This window comes from Grus americana, chromosome 7 (assembly GCF_028858705.1).
Source record: "Grus americana isolate bGruAme1 chromosome 7, bGruAme1.mat, whole genome shotgun sequence".
Classification (NCBI taxonomy): Eukaryota; Metazoa; Chordata; class Aves; order Gruiformes; family Gruidae; genus Grus; species Grus americana.
The window spans coordinates 38,708,441-38,732,498 of record NC_072858.1 but is presented as its reverse complement, the minus strand read 5'-3'; the positions used below and the strand labels follow the sequence as shown (position 1 = coordinate 38,732,498).

The following is a 24,058-nucleotide window of genomic DNA, read 5'->3' as shown; positions in this document are numbered from 1 at the left end:
AAGTGCTTGTGCGTACGTACGTGTTTGGAGGGGAAAGAAGGATCTCTGGTGGGCTGAAGCCGACATTCCTTTGCCGCTTCTACTTTTTCATAGGAGCAGAAACACTGAGGAGAGCGGTAGCTGTACAAGCAACGATCAAGGTTTCTGCCATCAAATATCATCATCTTTTTTTGAAATGTTGATAACTTTTGCAATAGGAAGCTGAACTTGCATTTTATGTTAATTTACTTATGCTCTTCATTAGCACCAGGAGCCAGTAGTTTTGTTAACTGTTTTTATATTTCTTTGCTATTTGGTGCCGTGGGAAGCACTAAGGTACCAAATCATGTGTGTTTGAGCAAAAGATCTTTTTTCAGTGTCTTCAGCTGTCCCAGAGATTAGTGATAGACAGAGAGAGATTTTGATGGTAATCGGGATGTCCTATAAGGTGTTTATTTTTGTAACTGTTTTCTAAGTAGGTAACAATGGAGAAGTAAATATTTTCAGGGTTTGGAGTCATATTGCAAGGGATATGAAATGTCTTTTCCAATGTAGCAGAAACGTATCCGCTCCCTTCTTGCAATTTATCTGTTCTTTGATGATAGAAGTTTTAGACAGCAGATGTACTATGCTTTGACTTCATTTTCACTAGTGTTATTAAAAAAAAAAAACCACACACACAGAAAAATCCTGTCTAAAGCATATAAGTTTCTGGAGGAAGTATTTTAGAGTTTAGAGCTTGGAGAGCCCATGCACCAGCATCAGCTGCTTTGCTTGGCTTTAACGCCGTGGTTTTGGGGGGCTTGGCCCGTTTGGGGAATCCTTTGTAGATGGATGCTAGCAACCACTGTCTGCTGAAGGGTGCTGAGGCAAACAGTCCTTTGTGTCATCCCAGACTTTGTTACTCACATAGCTGCTTTACAGGGGAGATCACTAAACCCCTTAAATTTACTAAAATCAATCTTAAATTGATTCAAAGACAGATAAAAGTTGTAACTTTTTTGGATTTACACCAGATCATTTTTGAGTTAATAGAGCCTAAGCTTCCCAAACACAAGTATAATTATGGAAAACCTAGCAGGAGTAACAAGATGATGCCATAGACGTGTTCTTTCATCTCAGATTGTAGTTTGCTTTTTAAAATAGAAGCTTCAAAAAAGAGACTTAAGTTATACCTTCATGCTTTTCACCAAAAGGTTTTTTCTGAAATACATTTTGACAAAACACTGAAGAGAGTATTAACTTTGCACATAAGCTTTATGTTCCCCCCAGCCTTGCATTTTTTTCAGGGAAATTGTTTTTAGCACTGTGAGACATTTTGTGAATTTACCTGGAAATGTAAGCAATAAACTGTGGGACCAGGAACACAAAGTACAACTTAGGTAAGGATGGGTGTGATTACCATTATAGATGGGAAAAATTTTAATTATGAAATTAAGATTGTATCATCTTTCGCTCAACAAAATAGGTATCAAAAGTGTGCATCTAACCAGAAGAAAAACAAATAACTTCTTGTAGCTATTCAATGTTAAAGTCCTTATTGCTTTTATAATTAACTCAGGTTCAGGCTATTTAGACGCAGGCTAGATCTGTGATGGGCAGAAAGCAGTTCAGACTTCAATTATTGAATCCATTGGACCATAATTTATTAAACAGATACTTCAAAGGACGATACTTTCTGAGAAGTCTCATTAGTTTGCATTTTTCATGGATGCAGAACATGCAAATGGCTGTGACTCGGTGTGTAAGAGCTGCACAATATCTTAGATGCCTTAATCTTTTTTTTTTTTTTGTAAAGACCACCTATCTGTGACTTTAGAGCCTGCTTTCTACTCACAGCTGCATACCTTTTCACCCAGGCTGTGGGGGCAGTGTTATCCAGATCCTTGGCTAATTAATTTTTACATCTGTGAATGTATGTTGGCATCCTCTGTGCAAAGTAAGTTAACTTTATGAAGCCAGAGGAACTTGATTATAAGTCATAAGTTCATTATGTGCTATTTCCTGGGCTCTGCTACTACATGTCTGCTTGGAAATATGCTTAAAAACCAGGTCTTTACCCTTTTTATGGCCTTTGAGGCTTTTTTTTTGGTCACTACTGTTAGATACAATGTCTTCTACTTGAAATACCTAAAACTTTCTGCTTTCAAAACCAAAGCACAGCATCTGTCTCACTTCAATACAATGTTCAATCATAATTAAATCATGATTAAGACATGTTATCAGGGTCCATATTTTAAATTTGCAAACCTCCAGGTCAGTCCTCAGTCGCACAGATGGTGGTTTCTGCAGGGATGGAGTAGGCGATGCTCTGCTGTGCTAGGTTATCCAACGGAATCCCGTGACCGTAGGACGTGGCAGCTTGTCCTCCCAGAACAGGGTCACGTTTGCCACGGACAAAAGGAGGAGAAAATTTGTAGTGCCCTGTTACAATTAAAACGTAGTTGTGGAAGTCTGTTTTGACTGGCTAAGCTTAGCAGCACTGGAGTGAGTGCTCAGGGAGCTGAGAGAGTCGGGTGTCTTTGAAGGCGAGGAGTTGTCTTGCTTCCCTTCATTTCCGTGAAGGGCGCAGCGGGGTATTGCTTTACTGAGCAGCAGAGCGACTTCCTCACCTTCTGTCGCTGCTGCTTGATGTCTTGATTACATTACAGGAAGATGTTGATCAACATTGACTTCATTAAAGATGTCACGAGAAAGATATTTATAGGCACAATATGTAAATGTTCACAAAATTGCTAGTTAATTACCTGAAACATAAACAATCCTAGAACTTCTTTCTTTCGTCTCAACTAATCTTAATCAGTTTTGTAGAAGACGAACTTACATTTTTTTATATCACATTTTCTATGTCTGTTGTGTAGAAAAAGAATCCTGGGCTAAATGGGAAAAACCTCAGGGGAAGATGAGAAGCCTGATATGTAAATGTAATTTTGGTAGCAATAAACATTAACATTGAGCCTAAAAGCTAAAAGTCACAAATACACCCTTTTGGAACAGAGGAAAACTAGATATTATTAGCTCATCTATAGGCAGTTTAGCTGTCTCTTGTGTTTCAGTTAATAAACATTAATCCTTTTTTATTTGCATGAAAAGAAGTTTTAACAATATGAATGGTTACAGGTATCTCCAGCCGCTTTTTCTGAGTTGCTTATACTAGTAGTTAAATATCTGCTTTTATACAGCAGTTAAAATTGCTGTGACTTTAAAATTTTCTTATAGTACCTGGATTCAGTTTAATTCCAAATATTAAATATTTTTCATCCTCCTGTGTGAAATTTTTGTCTCAAATGCATCACATGGGTAATAGAAAAAAAAAAATGCAATGTCAAAAATATTGAAAACAGCGTGAAATTTTAATGCTTAGTGCATAGTAATGGTTAAAAGCGGGTTTAGTCAACTTATGAAGTTTAAGCACTTCTGAAGATATTACAGCTATTCTGGAGTCATCCAGTGCATTTTAATGGTCTTAAAAATTACTTTTGGTAATAGCAACTTTAGGTGCTAGTTGGCATAGCATCGTATTTTTATGTGTTTTACAGTGTTTTCAGGCACAAGTATGATTTTAAAGACTCTGTCAACTAAAAAACTGCTTGTAAAACGGAAAGTTGCTTCAATCTAAAAGGATATTGCCGAAAAGATGGATGGTACTGCATTTTTCTAAAGCTGTAAAAGTAAAACAGCAATCTACAGCGCTTGCAGGGCAATTTTCACGTACCAAGCCCTTTATGGATATTATATCTGTACAAAGAGAGTTGGAAGAATGGAGACATAAAGCTACAAAATAAATCAGCTGTTCAGGTTGCATATTCTGAATAAAAGCACGTTTTCTGAGGCTGTGGGAACGAGAGCTTACAAGAATACTCTTTAGTTCATTTATGTTCTCTTTATACTTGATTATCTGTCAGCCTCCCCTTTTGTCCAGTAAAAACAAACCCAAACTGAGCTACAGTCAGATTTTAACACTTAGATCATCTTTCACTTGATTCTTTGAATTTCTGAGCTATGAATTTTAGCGTAGTGCTTAACTGAGCCAGTCTGAATCAAAGCTCAGAAAGTCGGTGTAGGTTTGAGAAGTGTAGCAAACGCGTTTGATTCAAACTCGAGTTTGCCATCGTTCTTTCCCAGTGTCTACAATTAGAGATGTCTGTCAGGAAGAGCTGAAAATAGGCTGTGAAAGCCCTTCTTATGCTATTCTCAATACAGAGCAATTGTAGTACAAGCCCGCTAATGTAAAGGTTATGCCAAGCTTATCCTAAATTGCACAGCTGTAGTTCTGAATTCAGTCACACAGGAAACAAGACAGGACATTTTCCCCTTAAACTGGGTTGCTTAGTTACTCAGCTTAAATGTATGGTTCTATGTAGCTCTTTATTAGGAACCTTGCTCTCTAAATCGAGATGTTTAGAGAGGCTCTTTCATGGGGTTTTTCTGCGAGCGTTCCCAGCTGAATGAGCGGTGGAAGTATGAAACAGGGAGGTAAGTATAAGGTCTTTCAAAAAGACTGTTTACTTAACGAGCAGTTGAGTTGTTTCTGAGAATAAAGTGCATCTGAAAACAGAAATACATTTTCCAGCAGATTAAAATGCGAGGTACTTTAACCTCGGCCGATGCCACAGACTGTTGGAATTCCGTTTCTTTCATTTCTTGCATCTCCAATTGAAATAAAGCAGAGAACACACTATCACTTTCCCTGCACATCGCAAAGTCCCGAGAGCTTTGCTGAGGATTTTAATCTATAAAATCCATGGGCTTGAGGTTTTACTGTATTCATTGATATTCTGTTTTGTGAACCACTTAGTTGTGTTGAAACGGGCTTTCTCAGTATCTTGCACCCTCTCTGGCCACCCCAACGATTCAGAACCTGCTGTCATGGCACTTGCTGTTCCGGCAACATTTTAGTAAATGAATTAGTGCAGGTGTTTTGGCTTTGTTCCATCAGCCGCCTTTTGCATGGCGCATGCACAGATTCTCTTCAGTTTCCAGTCGGTGATAAGGCAGAAATCGTGTATCTTTTTAATTAATGACTTCCCGTTAATTTCTTATTTAAAAAGGCCACAGTGTTATCAGTGACTCAGGCTTGAGGACTGAACTTAGTGCTTCTCGCTGTGTATCTGTGAGATTTTTATGCGTTTTATGTGCTTAGCAGTGCAGAAGAAATGGTGGGGGGCGGGAAGGCTTTGAATACTTTGACTTCCTCAACCCTCTATCACAAGCTCTTTTTTCTTTCTTTCTCAACATAGATGGAAGGAGTCAGAGTTGAAGAAAAGAGTATACTTGAAATTAAGACTGCGGCTTAATGCTTACTGCTCTCACTGAACTAAGGAGTGCTGCTGAATATTGAATGTTTGCTTTGTTTTATTCTCACTAGAGCAAAATTTAAATGCATATAAATGCAGAGGGGAAGAAACAAAACTTTAAAAATCTAGACTTTTAGCTCTGCTCTCGGTACTGAAAATTCCGCTCTGTTCATTTAGGCTTTTCTCTCTCTGCTCCCACTTTTCTGGTCTGGAAAATTGTTTTGGCTTGCTTGCTGTGTCATGCTTTTTGTAGTACCGAATGACTTGTCAGCGCTTCCTTCTTACAGAGGTTGACTTCCCAGCATTTGGTGTTGAACTATCCAATGCTTTCTCTATAGTCATGTCTGTCTCAAATGAAGCGGCTTTGGTGTCTCCTTTGGTGCAGAGCACAGGTAGGCAGCTGGGCCTGTAATTCCAACGTTCAGAGAAATCATGTCTGCGCTAGGCTGTGGTCAGGCACTTGCTTCACAAACTGCAGGGGTGGATCGAGGTGTCAAAGCCTCCCATCTCACCTGCCAGTCACTCGTTACCGCTTCATCGTCAGCTGCTGTTAAACAGTTGAGCCAAATTAAAAGACCGCACACACGGTCACCTCGTGGACTTGAGGACAAAAAGAGCTTGGCTTAGTTCCAACATCGACTGCTCTGCTTTGCCAGGTCAGCAGCAGAGATGACTTTTCCTCCAGCCAGCAGACAGCAACATCTTAAACTGCGACAGTATTTCTGGTACAGTATAGCATGCTGTATGTGGTGGTAGCCTGATAACTATTGCTTGAGTTCATCTACGTTAGTTTTAAAGAAGAGTTAAGCTGACTGATCCTGTATGTCATTAAGGTGCCTTATTGTTATATTTGCACGTATGGGTTAAAAATTATCTTGGTGTAATTGATGGCGATTCTGAGGCATCAGCAGGACCCTTTGTCTAGAGGCTCCAGAGATGCAGTCGGCCACAAATGACTCTTTTTAAAGATGGCAACAATTTTAATAATAAAATTTCCATATTACCATTTTTGTTATTCATAGCACAAAGTCACTGATGTGGATCAGAATCCTGAACTCCCTTTAAATTATTGTTTGCTGCAATGTTTAGGGATAATGAAGTGGTTTATTGAAGTCGTAGAGGGTCAGTAGGGAGCGGTTGGATACTGTTTCTTCCTGCACCGTGATGAAGTGGTACCATGTGGACCAGCAGTGACTAGCTTCAAAATAAGCTTGCTCCAAGATGTTTTAGATGCTACACACTTTCACAGATTGAGGAAGAGTTTGGACAAATCAACAAAAAAAAAAAATCAATTAAGAGTTAATACTATATTCTTGGAATATTGCTTTTGTAGGCTGTGCTTGAGGATAGGTTTGAGTTTTTCCTCTTGAAGGAATATGTCTTTTTTTTTTCTTTTCTCTCCAGTGTGTCAGAGTTGTCCGGCCGTAATTCTGTCCTTTGAGGTCACAGCTTTCCAGGAAAGCTCCTCTGAGTGACACACATCACCTTTCAAAACATTTTCAGCTTGGATTAAACGTACAGGCAAATACTGATTAATTGTTAAGTTCAATGTTTTGAACTTCATTAATACAACAAAAGTGGCTGGAACATAAATACAGAGTAATTGCACGGTGGGATTTTTCTGACTCAAGGAGAAGGCCTAAGCATGTGAGGGACTGCTGAAGAGTAAAAGAGCCTTCTGCAATTACTGATGATGTTTAGAGTCTAATCCTTGTTCCAGTGACAAATTGAAGAATAAAATTTTATTCTACCAACAAATAACATAATTTCCTTCAGTAGTTAGTGAGTAGAATTTTTTTCCAAGGCTGCATATCTGCTAGAAATTGAGTCAGCTTTTTGAGACTGCCTGTTGTACTCCCTATGAGTGTTTATTTAAATAAAAACAAACAGAACTATATTGTGAATATATAAAAGCAAAACTAAATATAAGAGAAAATGTAAAATAATTTAGAGTAATAATTGGGTGTTTCTGAAGCAGCTGGAAGAAGAGTTGGTGATTAGCATATTGAAGTGGATTTTTTTTTCAGTTCTAATTTTAGGAGCGCTTAGGAGGAGATGACAGTTATTTCACAGAATAATGTCCTTGGAAAGGTTCAGGTTGGCTGTTTGTTTTCTACGGGAGCGTGCTGTGCTCCCTGCAGGGCAGCTCACTTTTCTTTTTTTTTTTTCAAGGTAACACTCATTCCATCTTTGACATTGTGGTAGGACTAAGTTGTTGAACTTTTCTTAAAGTTATAGTCTGTTACTGGGAACATACAGCCCCTCTCAATGTAGTGGGAGACCTTTTTTTGTTATAGTCACTTAAATTTCTAGGGCTTAATGGGGCAAGCTGTGTATTAAACTTTCAAGCAGTCAATGCAACCATATGCCTTGCAGTCATATGACTTAATGAGCAGAATAGTCAACTTCAGACACCACTCCCCACTAATTCAAATGTTTTATTTAGCTGGAATTTAGGGATATATGAAGTGTGAATGTGGGTATTTTGGGCTTCCAAGTAATTGCATTTAGTAGAGGGGTGTTGCAGGCTGTTCTCGATCACTGCGACTACCTCTACCTTCGCGTTGTCATTGTCAGCTTCTAAATGCGTGTGAGGCTACAGCTGCCTTTGCAAGCCTATGAATACGGGGCTTATAGGGAGTGCTATTAAGGAGGTATTTGCAAAGGCTACTGTAGCCTCGTAAGCTCTGTCTACAGTTAGTGGTGAAGAGGTGCATCCCTCAAGTGATTCGGAGCAGGAGACCAGTTTGTAAGGTCCTTTGAGACGCCTTTGTTGGGGGAACTGATCTCTCGGGAGATGACAGGAGAAAGAGGCCCCCTGCCAGAGAGGGGCTGGGAGAATGCAGTTGGTCTTTTGGGGTGGTGGGAACGAGGAGAAGAGCGTTTAGGAGGGGAAAGCGCACTGCTTTAATGGCAAACCCCCCCGCCTGTGGGGGAGCGGTGGTCGGAAGGGGCCCGTGGCTGTCAGGCAGGTTAGCCCCTGGTGCATCGTGGCACTGCCTCCACTTAGGTGTCTTTAGAGCTTCTCGTGTTGCAGGTCACTTCCCACGCTTGTATTAGCTCATTTGGGAACATTTGTTTTCATTTTTATAGCTGTTTCTGTTTACTTTAGCTGTGAAGTTGAAATAATAGAAAGAAGCCCTCTCAGTAATGTGAGCGCTGGATGGGAGGTGGCTTGGAGAGGGCAAGGGCGAGGTGAAAGGGTGATGATCAGGCAGCTCTCCGTGGGCAGAGTACGGGATTATTCAAGTTGTTATGTTTGTTTCAGCTTGGACTGTTTGACCTTGCTAAGCATCTTACCTAGAACAACAATTGAGGGTTTCCTCTGAGCCATCTCATTAAAAATAATTAGAAAATAAAATAATGAAGATTAGCCATCAGAAACCAAATGGATCTGAGCCATGTAACTGTTCCATGAAGAGTTTGTTAAATAGGTTTTCACTTTGCTCCCAAGGAGACAGGCCCTTTATTTATCTGCCTTTGCCTTGATCATGTAATTGCGAAGCAAACGCACTAGTTAGATGAAAGAGTGCAGTTAATGACAGGAACAAAAATGCTTTTTGGAAGCTTTTAGGAAAACCTTCATAGCTTGTTGTTTTATTTACTAAGTTTTATTTGTCTGATGCCTACTACCTTTTCTCTGAGGTGCCTGAGGGGAGGGCGCTGCTACATCATAATTATATTTACCAGCACTGCTGCTTAAACATAGAACATATCGTGAAAACTGTAGATAGAGAAGCTCATTTATGTAGTGCCTTTTCTGCCTTTCTTAAAGTGTGTTCAATTTAGTGTGATTTGACTTCCATGACTACTCCGTTATACCCAGGAATTTGAAGGACAGCTTGCTGTTTGTTGAGAAGGTCAGAACAAACAGCCCGTGGTTCTCCGTGTCGCTTCTCCCTGCGCTTCCAGCAGAGCGGAGGTTCCTTCCGTGGGTAAGAGAAGTCAGACGGCCTCTGTCTGTGCAGTGTTCCCTCTTGTTTGATGGGGCACGACGCCTCTTTTCAAGGAAATTATGTAATGGAAAGAAACCGTCCTGTCTTAGCAATTCCAGTAGTTTTATTAAAAATTTGAATTGTTAGTTAGGTGTACGTCAGTATTCCTAATCTGCAGCGTGAAATTGGAATAGATAAAATAGCTAATAGATTTATACTGAGGCCCAAAATCAGAAATGGGGCGCTTGAAAACAAAAGAGCAGGAAAGTAAAGTCTTATGTAAATATTTCCTTCATCCATGCTTGTTTAAGTTGAATAAAGCAATCTATTACTGCTGAAATAATTTCTGTTGAGGAACATTTAAATAATGACATTTCATGTCATCCCTTTCATAAGCAAATAAAGGTATGTTTTAAAAAATGCTGAAATTGCATTTTTGTGTTGTTCCTGCTGTGGAAGAGTGTTCCAGGATCTACCTTCTCTGCCAGTCCAAAAAAATTTTTGGGCTGGAAGTGTACTCACATTTGTGGGCAGCATGCAGCCATTTCTCCTCTGCACTCATAGTATTCTTTGTGCTCTTATTTCCTCCTCGATATTTACCCAAGTGTATTTCTAGAGACCTTTCATTTTCCTAGACTAATTCAAGCCTCTGTCACCTTTATAGGATGGACTCTCCATCCTCCTCATGGTGGGAATAACCTTTCTGTGCATCTGGCTCAGTCTAAAGATGTTTGTGTTGATGTGTCCAGTATTTCCCACCAGGTCTGGCTGGTGCCTAGTGCTAAAACACAGTGCTTGAGCACTTGGTCTTGCTGCTGCTGCTTACTGATTGTATTTTGCACAGAAAAAGAAAAGGTACCACCCATAGTTTACGACGTGTAACTTGTCTTTAAGGTTTTTAATTAAAATTATTGTCTCCCTTTGAATTGGAAATTTGTGTAAGACTACAATTTTAACCTTACCTGTTCAGTGTATGGTGATGAATGTGAAACTAAAGGTTGTGGCATTATTAGGTTTGGTCTTTAAGAAGGGGGGGGGTGACAGGCATCTTAAAATGTAATCTGATATCTGGCTAGTACTGACATGGTTGAAATTATATGCAATAATTTATAAACTCTAATCTATGCAATAAAACTACATGTTTCTTCAGAAATCTTTTCTTGGTGCCAGGAGGGTAATCCACAGCAAGAATTCTACTACATCCTGTTAATTTTTTTTTTTTCCTCCCTAGCTATAGAAATAGTTTGGGCTCTAATCTCTTCTTTTCATTGCACTTTCTCATGATAAATTTTATTGCTTCACCTGCTCACACTTGCAATAAATCCCCTGCAAATCATTGAACTTAACTGTATAGTCTGCCTCTTCTCTGAGACGCTGTTTCCAGCTTTCAATGCTAAAGGATCATATTAAACATACTGTATAACTGCTTTGATTATAATTCTGGAAACCCTGATGTGTTTGATGGAAAACCAATCCTGTGAAAAGGCTGCTAACGTGTAATTTTGATAATTTGCTTATTGGAGAATAGAATTAGAGGTTGGCCTGATTTGGGTGAACTTTTTATTGAGACACCCAGCAAGGAGAAAACTTCCTCATGGAAACATAGATGTTGGGGAAAAGCTCATTCACTTTAACAAAACCCATGGTTATTCTTTTGGTAAGGAGTATGCAATTTTTAGGATTAAAAAATTGTCCTTGCTTTGGATTCTTCTTTGGTTGTGCGTGCGGTGATCGCTGTTCATCGGTGAATAGCAGGAGTGTTCACATGAAAACAAAGTCTCAGTAAAAGTTTGGATTATAACACACAGCTCTGGAAGAGGTTAGAGTTGTATCTGTTACAGTGCTGCCATTCTTACAGCATCCAGTAAAAAAAAATAAGAGCAGGGAAAAAAATAATCCTTATTTCACGTAGATATGTAAACGTTGCTTATCTTCCCATGGGATATGCTCGTAGCTAACTACAACGTAATGAAAGGTGTAGCTTTTCAGATGGTCTGTTTGCTCTGTTAATGCCTTCAAAACAAAAAGCTTTAAAAATATCAACAGAAAATACTCAATTTTTATGTACCAAGCTAGAGCATATAAGAGTAAAAGGAATAAGTACTGAGAATTTGCTCATTAAATAGTTTTATTTAGAGTGCTTAGGATAGCAAACCAAGTGGTTTTGTGAAACTGTACCAGCAGTGTCACTGATGGAAGGAAGGAGAACGAGCAGGTACCCATGCAAGCTCTCTGTATTTTACCTTCAGAGCAAGGTTTGCCTGTTTGTCTTTTTTAAAATAAAAAAGTAATTACAGCGTGACTGTATTATCTTTAGTATTAATTCAGCTGTCGTTCAGGCTGTTCATAAATATTAACAGCCTCAAGGAATGCCGTGCTATCAGTCCTCACCCTTGGTGTTTAGAAGTTGGGTCTTGCAGTTGAACTCATCAGATGAATAGCAAAGCTGTTGCTAGGGGAAAATACCGTGCCACGGAGATGTCCTTTAGAGGCTTCACCTAAATGGAGATCTGAATAAATGCTTCTCTGTTTTGATCTTCCTTCACAGGTCTTGTCTGTGCTGGGGTAATTATAGTCTGTAATTAGCTGCAGCGCGATTCTTTTGAAGTCGATGGATGTGTAATTTTTTACTGTAAGCTGGGAAATAGCATTTTACCTCAGCTTGCTCTTGTGTTTAATTTACAGATGATTTTCTGTTGGGAATTTTGTGTAAAGTGTTTAGGCCTCTCAAAAAAAAAAAAAAAAATACAGTGATACTCTAGCATGTCTTTCCTTGGCTAGAAACTAATTAGAAGCTGTTTCTTACAAACGGGCTGTAGCCATCCACGGGGCCAAGGCTGTGTCAGGAGGATCAGAGGAGCACCTAAATGTCTTTAAAATGCGGACTGCAATCTCACGTACAGTTCTCCATGGTGTAATGGGAAGGAGTATGGTTATCTCTTGTCATGCTGTTTCAGTGGTATTGTATGGCTCTGTGAAAATGAAAAGCACTTCTTAATTAACTTTTATTTCTGTGTGCTTTAAAGAGGTAATATTTTTCTTCTATTTAATGTAGAAAACCAAACTGTTCACAAAGTATAGTCATCACATGTAGTGTACATGCTTTTATATATTTTAAGACTACACCTATGCACTTGCTAGCTCTGCATGTACTGCTTTATGTCTTTGAACCTATCTTTTGAGTAAACCAACAAAATCTTACTTATTTTCTTTCGTTATTCTGCTCTGCTTCCATTGATGACTCTAAACTTTTGACTCCAGACTGGCAATATGAGGGTAAGATGGCACAACGTAACTTCCTGAACATTGCTCGTCTGTTTTTAATTCTTATTTTCCTTTGAACATTATTAAAATTCTGTTCACTCTCTTTAATTAGATCCTTTTGTTGCAATTAAATTCAATTTATGTTTGTTTCTGTTGTGAAGCTTTAATTATGATTTACACCTTTTAATCATTCCTCTGTTGTTTCTTTGGGTTAAATTACCATTGTATTATCCCTGTCCTGGAGGACTTGTGCTTCACTGAGATCCCTGGTGGTATCTCTAGAGCAAGACACGAACAGGTTTATAGTGTAGCCGTCAAACTGTATTGTGGTGGTATGTGACAACAATTTGGGGTGTGTGTGCATTCATGTCATGGAAAGGAAGGCTCACTTAAGAGATAAGAGAACAAACCATATTAAGTTTTTGCTGTTTAAGTGTGTGTTTGAAATATGGATGAGCATCTGAGATGTTAAATCCTTTGTCGCCAGATTCTCCTTTGCTTTACACGGTTTATCCGAGTAAGGGATAAGCAAACAGCTCAGATTCTGATCCGCTGTGAGTGTAACTTAGCTATAATATTTAAGTGAATACTTGTCTTCAGTATGCTGAATGTGCTAGTTTGTTTTAAAAAACGGCAACAAAACCCCAAGATCCTTCTTCTGGAATTGGAAATAACTTCTTTTTTCATCTTTATAGATTGCAAATTGGCCAGAACAGGTCCTCCAGCCACAATAGTTCCTATTGATGAAGAAAGTCGGAACGGTGAGTGCACCTCGGTTTTCCGTGACACCCCTTCGGTTCCCCCGCGTTGGCTGGTCAGGGCGTTAGAGGCGCACGTGGGGAGCGGCGTGTCCGGCTGGCAGCGAGGGCCCCTGTGCTTCGGCTCGGAGGTCTGCTCTCTGAACCTGTCCACGGGGATTGCGGGTGGAAAGGGGACGGTGATCCAAAATGCCGAAACGTGTCATTTCTTCCTGAAAATTACACATTTTGATGACTTTGGTCTTTGACTCCACATAGCTTTTATGCATATGTGTTTAGTTTTAACAAATGTTTAGACCACAGTTATTTGTAATACAACAGTAGTTTATTTAGCTCCCTTGTTGCTAATGCTCCAGCTTACTCTTTACCATCTGACTTCTTATGCCAGTACGATGCTACCGGAGGACAAAGTTCTGCTCAGTTTTTGTTTTGGCATGGTTAGGTAAAGCTGAAACCTTCTTTCTCTGAAGCTTGGTAGGAGTGTTAACATTGTTGTATGCTGGGTCTCACGTGCAGCTTTTTGAGTCGCTGTAAGTTTAGTAACATGAGTTTATGGACACCTCTGAAATGGCAGAACTTGCATGTAGTCATGGAAAGTTCAAAAGAAAATTAATGTCTTTATTCTCCTGTCAAATCACACAGTTCTCAAATTGTTGTTCTGTAGTCTTAGCGTTGCATTTATGCAGCATACTGTAATTTGATGAAGTGCTTTACCCCTCTAGAGTCAGCACTTTGTACAGGTGGCTATTACTCCTGATATTAAGTTACTACTCTGTCCTGATTTTTATTTCGTGATTTTTTTTTTTTAAACCTTGTAAGCTAGGCAGAGTTCCGTGCTGCATGTGGTTATGATTTGTCATATATGGGCGCTTGAAATGGTGAACAAAGTCCAGGTCATGTTGGTGGAACCTCTCTGCTGTTATCCTTGGGGGAAACTGCTTGCTGTTGGAGTTGCTCAAGGTCAGACGGATAAGAGTATGCAGGTTTTACTGGTAAGAGAACCAAAAACCCAGTTGTTAATACGACTATGTGCTGAAGAACTCTGTTAGCTGGTACTGGGGTGGCTTTTAAAAATACACTGTATTCTTCCTCCTGTGCTGGTTTTTCTTGCAATTATGTCTGCTGAAACTTAAAAATGATGATTGGTCTCAGCAAAATTGAATTCCCCGGTAATTGTGTTTACATGCTGAGCAGGACTCTCTCTTCTGTTTTGTTTTTTGTAATGTGGCCTGACTGCCATAAAAGTTACTCATACAGTACAATATTAATTTAAGTAGAAAACTGCATCATGATTGTGTCATGCTTATATCAAGTGGGGGGAAAAAACCCGAACCAAACCCAAGTCTTTTTTTCTTTCAGAGTGTTCGAGGGTCTGGAATCAATACTGCGAGTGTTTTATCTTTTTTCAGTGTATGTGCTATAGAGTCTTGGGATTTGATGCTTACGAAAGAATTGTATCTGTATCACCTTGTTGGGAAGGTGTCACGTATTCTTGATTATACATAGGTAATACTGGCATGTTTTACAGCACTTTATTCTTATGTGCTAGCGGCACTTGAGTTACTTATCTGGAGAATGTGGTGGGAACAGCCGCCGAAACTAAGGCTAGATGCTGACCATGGAGTCATTTGAAATATAAACAAAAATTTAGAGAAATAAAAAGGTTGCAACTCCCTGACTGAATGGCATAATAAACTTTATGTCTCAGCTTTTTAATGCTTGATTCAGTGTTTGCTAAAAACTAGAAAGTTAAAATTTCTGTTCAAATGTAACTGGTCCTGCAAGAAAGATGGTTAAATCGAGTATGGTGAGGAGAGGTGTGAGCTTCCTGAAAGCTTCGCATGTGTCTGCAATGATTTAATTTATCTATTTTGCTATGATTTCTTATGAACCATTAACTCCCCATTAAATAAGTCAAATTGGAAGTAGAAACTTCAATTCGCATTGTAGTTAATGGAAGCGACACACCTCATCTGTAAGTCACAATATGTATTAAGTAAATGGATCTCCTGGGACGCCAGCTCTGGAGTTGAAATGTCCTTAAACCTTTTGCTGTCTTTGTTGAAGTGGTAAGTTGTTTTCTCCCCACAACCACGTGTGGCTAAAATTAATGAAGGTTAAATCTCAGTGCAGTGTAGAGGCTCAGCGGTTGAGTCGATGCTACTACTCATGTACTTCATAGTAAATAATTGTTTTTCCATGAGTCTTGCTTAAACTGAATGTAGATTTTTTTAAAATAGAAAAACAGTCACAGCAAGGGATGCGGAGCAGCTAACAGCAGATTTTGTTTTCGAGCTCTGTGTGTGTGCCCTTCCAGATGTTTTCAGGTTCAGGGCAAGTGCTTTAGCTTGCTCGAGTCGAATGTGGATCCATGCCGAACGATGGGTGGTGTTGCAACTGAATTTTTGTGTGTGTGGATGTGCCCAGGCACACCCCAGTATATTGGGGAATTAGAATAAATAGAGCATGCAGCCTGAAAGTAAAAATCCTGGATATCAATGCCAGGATCAACAGGGTGAGTGTATTTACGGGGTGTGTGAATTCACTAGAATAGTTTATCAAAAACTATTTCAAATCATTTGCCATTGAGTCTCATAATTGGCATTACCCTAGCTGTTAGAAGTGATAGCGAAGCTGTAGTGACAGACATTTGGATGATATGCAGGTTATATACAGATTTATTATTATTATTATATATGACATTTCCAACGATGAAGCAAACTTTGTATTGGAAATGCTTATAGATGCAGAGAAACAATCTGCCTATTTTTGTTCTAATACATACAAGTATGTCTCTAGATCACTTAAAGTATAAAATCTAATCAGGTTGTTTTAATTCCTCGCACTGCAGCTTTCGAAGGTCTGTTGTTGCTGTTGGAGTGTCTCTTCTAAGGCTTTAGAATGAAGATCTCAAAACAATAACTGAATTAACACCTCTGTGTGACATTTCATTTCATCCAGTGCACATATTCATCAAGTTCTGGCAACTGAATAAATAGAAAGTCCTGCTCTTTAGAAGTATAGCTTTCGTTCCACTGTGGCGAATGTTGCTTCTCAGCATACCGAGTTCAATCATTTCTAATTCACAAGGAGTCTGGAGACCAGCAAATCTCGGGGAATAAAAATGTTTTACAAAATAACTATTCCTTGTTTTCATAGTCGGACACGCAGTTACTGTGTCTGACCTTTAGAGATCTCCTTGAGCCTATAGATGTGAGGATTTGACAGTTTCGCACCATTGGATTAATATATCTTTATATCAAGTAATTTAGGTACAATAGTATGTTAGATTATAGATGTGCTCCTGTGAAGAATCCTAGAAGGGGTGAACGTTACATTTCTTAAGGTACAAATGAATTATTTTTTCATTTTTCTTTTGTTTAACTGAATGGGTGGTAGTGCTTCAGGTCATATTAACAGCAAAATTTCATCCTTCTAGATGTATGGGGGAGAGGTTCTAGGCAGAGTGAGTTGTTTTCACCCATTCATTTTCTTTTTCTTTACTGAATTTGAGACTTGGCTTTAACTTGTTTTAAAGACGGAACAAATGAGACATATTCATACTTCAGACTTTTTCATTGCTACAGCACCCCAAGTTTTTGGTGGCTTTCATGTAGAGCTGCCCATGCTTTTTTCCTTAAGATGAGCACACTGAAATGCTAAAAAGGCTTTGAATCTTTAAAAAGAGTTTTTAATGGGAAGTAGACTATTGGGAAATGACTTCTAAAGAGGCAAAATTGAAATCTGCTAGATATGAGTGATTAAAATAGAATTTGGAACAAAATGCAGGGCTTGGGGTGAGGGAGCAAGCAGGCTGCAGTGTTGTAGGCTTCTTGGGCAGGATGTTGGGTGACCTAGCGAACAAGGGGGGTGCGCAGACAGAATAACCGCCGCTGTCACCTGCTGATATTTGCCTTTATGTGAATAGAATACGGGCAAGTACTGTTCGCATTTTAACAGATACTTGTTCGGAGTGTGCGTCCTGTACTTGGCTAATAGCCAGTATGCTAGCCAGGCGCATCAGTGTGACTGATGTCTGACATCATAGCCAGAGATCAGCGTGACTCTAAAAGATCTACCCTAGTGTGAAGAACAACGTGAACTGGTGTATTGGTAATGCATTGATAACAAAACCTCTGCAGTTATGAATATTTTGGGTTCTTGCCTATCCTAGGTAAATCAGTAAACATTCTTCTGCTGTTGATTTTATTTTTGTTCCCATTCCCTCCCCCCCCGCCGCCCTTATGGTATAGAGTGCTAATGAATAGTTGGACCGTCTCCGCAAATTACATGATCTTTCTCTTCTCTTCGTACATAAATCTCAGTGCCCGTTGGGGATGTTTGGTATTTATGCAAACACAGGTAAGTGTGGGAATGAGCTTTCATGGCTGTAGGTGGGTTTGGTATTATTTTTATATCTCTTCATCTTCTTGCTATCTTGGCAGCAATCTTTTGTCAGCCTGACTTCCTGGGGAGGCAGAGGATGTGTGATCACTCTGCAATACAAATCCCCATCAATAACTCCCTGTGGTGAGAGATTAAATGGGAAATAGGGCACAAATATGCAGGAAACCAGGCTGTGTTTTTTTTACCTGCCTCTGTTGGACCAATTTATTTTCAGTTTAATTGTATGTAATGCTGAAGAATGGACCTGATTACTAAGGCACACTGACAACGTCACTGCAAATTTCCGTGCTGTACCAAATTATTTTAACTTGTTTTTCAGGGGCAATTGACAGGGATTGAAGAAAACGTCTCTAGAGGCACAAAATCTGTAGTCTGTCTTCTGAGATGGGCTGAAGCATACATTTCCAATGGACTGTGTGTGATGGCTTCCGAACAGCCGTTACTTAATAAAATTTTCAGTGCCTACCGGTGTGGGCTGGAATTGAACTAATGAGCCTTACAGATGAAGGGTCCTGCTATCCATCTCCTGCATGGATCGTGTGCTGATTCCAGTCTGGCTGCCTTAAGACATTTTGGCTAAGGGGAAAAATTGCTTTAGTAAAACACCCTTTTCTGATTTGGAATGTCACTGTGGTTGAACACAGACGTATGATAATAGTGTTTCTTGAAGTCCACTCAAGGTGTTCGGGTTATTGAAACCCAGTGTCTTTTTTCCACAAATACTCATATTTAATTGTGAGAAGTAGTGTGTTATTTTTTTTCATCCTAAGAGTTGCCGAGTTCTAATTAGTGGAACTAAAATCTGCAGCAATTAATCTTGGTGTTTGGCCTTGTAAAGCCTTAGCAGAGAGAGCAGGCTGAGATATGAGATGTAAACGCATAAAGGACTTTCAACTTGCTAGTGTCCTGTATCTTCCCGTGACTCTTTTTACACGCGTATGGTGAATGTACAAACCAAGACAAGTTAGAAGACTGTTCTGTAAAATTTTGCAAAGCCACATACATCTAATTAAAAGCTCATGTTTATTGTATATATATGTATATATATGTTTATTGTATATATATTGTATATATTGAGGAAAACAGTGTATCTCAAGCTCCTGCTTTCCCCTTTTTGTTAGGAAGAGAAGCGGTGGGAAGGAAGGGAGGTAATGCCCATCTCATGATAGTGTAGCATGCTGTCCCAGAGACATCACCGGTGGAAGGGTGGTCTAAGTCTGGTGAAAAAGCTGTTTCCATAGAAAGTTTCCACATGGAGCATGCAGGTTCACGTGTCTGTAGGCCGTGTAAGTCTTTATATCACGTGTAAGGCTCACTCCTTTGACTTGTTGCACTGTCTGCAGTAGCTCGCTGTTTAGCAGGAATGAGATGAGTCAGTTAACACTGAATGGAGGGGAAAAAGAACCTAAAAATAAGATGAGCTGAAGACAGCCTTGTGTACTCAGCACCTGAACAAGACCTAAGGCTGTTCCATGGGGATTAACAGGACTAAAATAGAGCAGAGCTTTCAGCCTTAGCTCTGGGCTTGTTGCTGTAGGAGGAAGGACTTGATTTAAGCTGTACAGATGTTAGCATGTTGCACAGAGGTGTTAGAATTTATAAAGTTATATATTCTTGAAAGTTACAGTTTACTGTCTGTATAAGCCTCAATCTTTTAAACTGACATTTTCATCAATTACTTTTGTTCAAAAATCACCTTTATGTACTGTTACGAAAGAAAAGTAATCTTAGTTTTACTATTTCAAGTGATTGAGAGAAACGTGTCTCAAGTCTGGGATGTTTGTGTGGATGTGGAAAGGGAAGAGAGACCAAGCTGTAATGCACTGTAATTTGGTATTGATTTTTCTTAGTTTCCCCATAAGTGCAGTTTGAGGACTCTTTGCATCTAACTTTTGCTTGGTGCGCTATTTCTTTTGTAGCAGTAAAGTTACTTTTTTCTATAATGGAAAAAAAAAATCAAATTATTACCCTATATGTTGTTACCAGTCCTGTGAAACGTTTCCAGGGAGAAAGTGCTTCAGTTGATTTCCAATCTGAGTTATGCAATTGTATGTATGCCTATATGTCTACACATAGATTTTTCTCACATCTTGTAGACAATCTTACAGCTTTCTAAAGTATTTGTGTTTTTCACCGGCTGTGGGAAGTATTCCTTTTCAAATATGTCTTCACCAATCTGGTTTCTGTAGCAATGGAGATGCGGTATGTTGTGTATATATACAATAAAGTGTAAGTTAAGGCCAATATTTGTAGTCAATAAATAAATGTTTAAATGTAAAATTATCTTGCTGTGGAAGGGATAGAGGAATTCAATTAACTTTGCTTCTAAACCACCAACTTTTCTTCAATTGTAAAACTAATTGCTCTTATTGTACAGATACTGCTGCTTTCTCAGGTCCCAGGTGTACATCTGAGAATGCTTAAACAAGTCTAGATGTTTGTCAGCCGAGGACTGCAGTTCAGTCTAGCGCTATCGGTTAGCTACCGATGCAATCTAGATGGCTAATATGATTGCAGCGTTGAGCATCAGTAGCCTTTTGCTGAATTTGTGTGCGCTGGTGCTATCCTGTGATCTGTGCAACATTAGATTAGCCAGCAATACAAATCTGATCTGGATCAGGCACGTAATAACGTTCTGTCAAATTAAGGCACGCAGTACAGAGTTTATTCTGGCTTTGTGTTTTTATACAGGAAGAAAGGTGATACATTAGATCTAATATCTGCAAGATTAAGTAACTTCTATCAGAAGAAGTTACCCTTTCAGAATGTTTTGGACACATTTTAACAAGAGGAGTGGATTTCCATGGATTTGTGTATGCCATGTGCCTGTGCAGTGCTAGGGCTCCTCCTCAGGGCTGAATTTACCACGTGGCAGAGCACTGTACGGTTCAACCCCATCTTCCCACACCCAGACTGATTTGGGAGCCTGCGTGTTTCCTGTTGACGCTTCTCTAAGTCATCCAGATGAAAACTGTTGCGTGGCCTGTTTTTAGGTCAAGTCTAGGTGTGGCTCTGAAGATACGGTCAGATCCTGAGGCCGCCCGAAAAGAAACCCCGCAGCTGGTGTTGACAGCCCTGGCAAGTACTGGCTCTAGTTCTGGATCATTCAGGACGTTCCTGTGCCGTTTAGGAGTGTGTTGGACTTGGAGAAAGGGGTTAGTTTGGCCATGGAAGTCCCCCAGGAACAGCGTGCAATCCAGGAAAGTTTCAGCAATAGTGTCAGAAAGGGACTTACTGCTCTGCTCCCTGGCTTTGAGGTGGGAAGCAAGTGCAAGAGTGTCTAGAGAGACCCAGCTGTAGCTGACTTGATTTATTCTTCTGATTGAGCTTTACTTTATACTCAAGGGTTTTCTGAATGCTTTGGTCCAAGTACTGTCCTCAAATTTCTCCATAATGGAAGAAAATTGGATAACACGCCACAGCTTAATAATGTGCTTTTAGACTATTCCTCTTTTTCTGTCGTGACTTGCATACTTGGCTGCCAGAGACAGAAATTTCCTTCTTTTGTATTCAGAGATAGAGGCAATTAAGACTAAGGCTTATTTGGTCTTAATCAGCTGTCTCGAGAATCATTACCAAGGGCAACAATAGGAATATTATCTGAGCATAACAAATGTATATTTTAAGAAAGGGTAAATTGCCTGGCAGAGTGTAGCTGCAGCTCTTGTCAGGTGAGAAGGCTCAGAGTCAAGCAGATAAAGGATAAGCGTAAGAACTAGAAGTTAGAAAATTCTCTTATACTCAGCTAATGTCTTCAAGAAGATGGAATATGGATTTTCGTTTTTTTATTTTTTTTTAAATTTGTGTTTGTGGTTTTCCTCCTGTTCTTCATGTTAGCAGCTGGCTCGTACGTGTTGGTGCTCAGCTCGCTGTCTTCAGTTACTTAAATCAAAATGTAAGCTAGTGCAAGAAAGTATCACTTCTTAGCTGAAAATTTGATTTAGTTTATGAATTCATGAGATGGGAAAAGAGGCCTAAATTTATGGAAATTTATTTTTGTTTCATTCAAGCCTGTTTGTTCATTTCCATTCTGAAGTTATACATTCTTAGGATTTTGGTATTAACAATTTCATTGAAAAGTCATGAATCAATTTGGTATCTAATGCTATTTTTATACCACAGATTTAAATTCCCACTCTCATATTTTTCACGGAGGACAAATGTGTAAAGACTGAAGAAGCTGTAAAATGGATGAGCTTGTTATTCCACTTTTATTCATGAGCACAGACATCAGCAGTGGCCAGTATTTAAGCAGAACTTTTGTTAAAGATCTCTACAATTCTCCTTTTTCAGTATTTAAATTGTGTCTTTTCAGAAAAAAAAAAAAAATCAAAGTGCCAAAAAGCAGGTGATAACTTGGGGTAGAAGTAGGGGAGAAAAGAAGTCCTCCTTTTAGAAATGGATTCTTTTATTCTTAAGGATAGAAAATACAGTTAGTAAGTGATAGAGTTGGAATTATTTAAAATGTTTTTCTGCTGTCAGCTGTCTAGACAAATACCCTAACCTGATATTAGCACTCCTGCGGGGAGGTGATATAATGTCCTTAGCCTTCAAGGGTGAAAGGTTTTCCCCCTTATATTTTCATCATTAACTGTCTCATCTACAGGTTCTAAGTTCTCAGGAACTGTCATCAAAGTGCTTTTGTTTGCCGTTGCGTGGCCTGCGCACGCGTCCAGGTGCCCTGTGTCGGCTCATGTTGTATCTGCTGAAATCTTGCTCACGCTGACAACTTGGAACTGTCTCCGTGTACCCACAGGCACTCATTCAACTGCAAGCTAGCAAGTTTTGTTCACTAGAGAGCAGATAACAGTAGGAGTAATTAGCAGATCAGACAAGACCACAGGTCTTCCCTAGTATTGATGTTTAAAATGACAAAAATTGGGACTTTAACTCCAGTTTGTGTATAAATTTTGTGAACAATGATTATGCTTTATAATGCCGAGGCCTTTTCAAAATGTATTTGAGATTTACTTTTTCTAGTGGAAATTCTCCTCAGAGTGATGTAAAATTTTCTGAACAGCTCATCTTTGGCAGTTTGAGTATTCAGAATAAATTATTCAAATTATGATACTCAATCTGTTCATATTCCCAGGTTGTTGGTTTACCTTTGCAAATGAAGAACTGCATATGTCAACAATTTATTCCTTTTTTACAATTTTGAAACATTGAATGCCGTTTTACTAGCAATATTCTTTGACTGTCTTCTCCTTTACAGTTCCAGCAAAGCAGTGCAAGAGTGGTAGTATTTAATGCGTTTTAAGCCTGGTTAAAATCAGTTTTCCTCTGGGGAGTGGGAGGTGAGGGTTGTGATCAGTCCTCCGGTGGTGATTGCCAGAACTGTTACGTTGTGTGTTCTAAGTGTTTTGGTAGCGCTTTATTTTTGGAGTTACTGCTTGTTAACTAAGATGTATACCCACAGGAGATGAACGGAAAGCTCTATTTTTCTATTCCTTGCAAGCAAAGAGGGGGCACCAGTGAACTTTGTTTGCACTGCATTCAATCCATAATCAGACTTTCTTTCCCTGGTGTGGTTTTGAATACAGAATACCATTTTCACAAACGACGTATCGAGCTGCGTATTTCACTTACTTTTGTCATGGCTAAAAGTGAAAATCAGTAGCATGTGGATGGGTCAGCCTAGTAAGTTAGATGATGCATTTACATATTTATCTGCCTTATTTTCACCAAGTGATACTGCTTTCACTGGCATGACTTAAAATTAATTCTTGCCAAGTTCTCCTTTTGTGAAACCTTTCCTCTTGTGGAGACATGATTTACATTTGGCACGCTGCTCATCTGGAAGAAAATCTTTTCCCCGGAGTGTGTCACTGCCATTGTAATGGATATCTATTACTGTTACGCTCCCCACCAACAAGGCAGCCCTTCTTGTTTTATATTCTCCGCTGCCTGTTCCTATAAGCAGCTCTCTTACCCTGATGTGGGAATTGGTGGCATTTCTGTGAATGCCAGGACAAACAAGTGGCAGAGCCAGGAATAGATTTAAGCATCTGGTAGCAGGGGGCAGGGGGAGAAATATTTTTGCTGAGTTTCACAAAAGTATGAAACAGAACCCAAAGCAGGAATATAGGGTTCATAGGTATGCAAGAGCCTGCCTCAGCCACCTTCTAGGAAAGATGAAACCCGGGTCTGTTCTGAGTGTCCCAGCTGGCCCTGCCCTAGGCAACGTGAATATAGCGACTACCGTGGGGATCTCGCAGTGTTGAGAGCTCAGGGCTCCCCTTATGCCGCTGGCAAAGGTCTGCCACTCGTGTCAGAGTGACTGGATCTTCTTTTGGTTTTCGGGGAATGGCCTTTATGTATGCTCAATGTGAAACAGTAGGGTTTATACCCCGCAGCTCAGAATCCATTCTTCCTACTTGATTTAGCTCTTTTGAGCTCTATATTGGGCAGGTGCTTT

The 24,058-nt window shown here is 39.5% G+C and overlaps 1 protein-coding gene across 6 annotated transcripts in view; it reads left to right on the top strand.

Annotated features, from left to right (window-relative positions):
• PCDH15 (protocadherin related 15) overlaps positions 1-24,058 on the top strand; it is a 1,027,345-nt gene that overhangs the window by 687,130 nt on the left and 316,157 nt on the right. For 3 of the 6 annotated variants that reach the window (XM_054831779.1, XM_054831776.1, XM_054831777.1), the window contains one exon: positions 13,171-13,236. In XM_054831779.1, the coding sequence (XP_054687754.1) occupies positions 13,171-13,236 (66 nt within the window). Of the gene's footprint in view, positions 1-12,472; positions 12,488-13,170; positions 13,237-24,058 lie in introns of those variants that run through there. The other 3 variants (XM_054831775.1, XM_054831774.1, XM_054831778.1) reach the window with 2 other exon arrangements.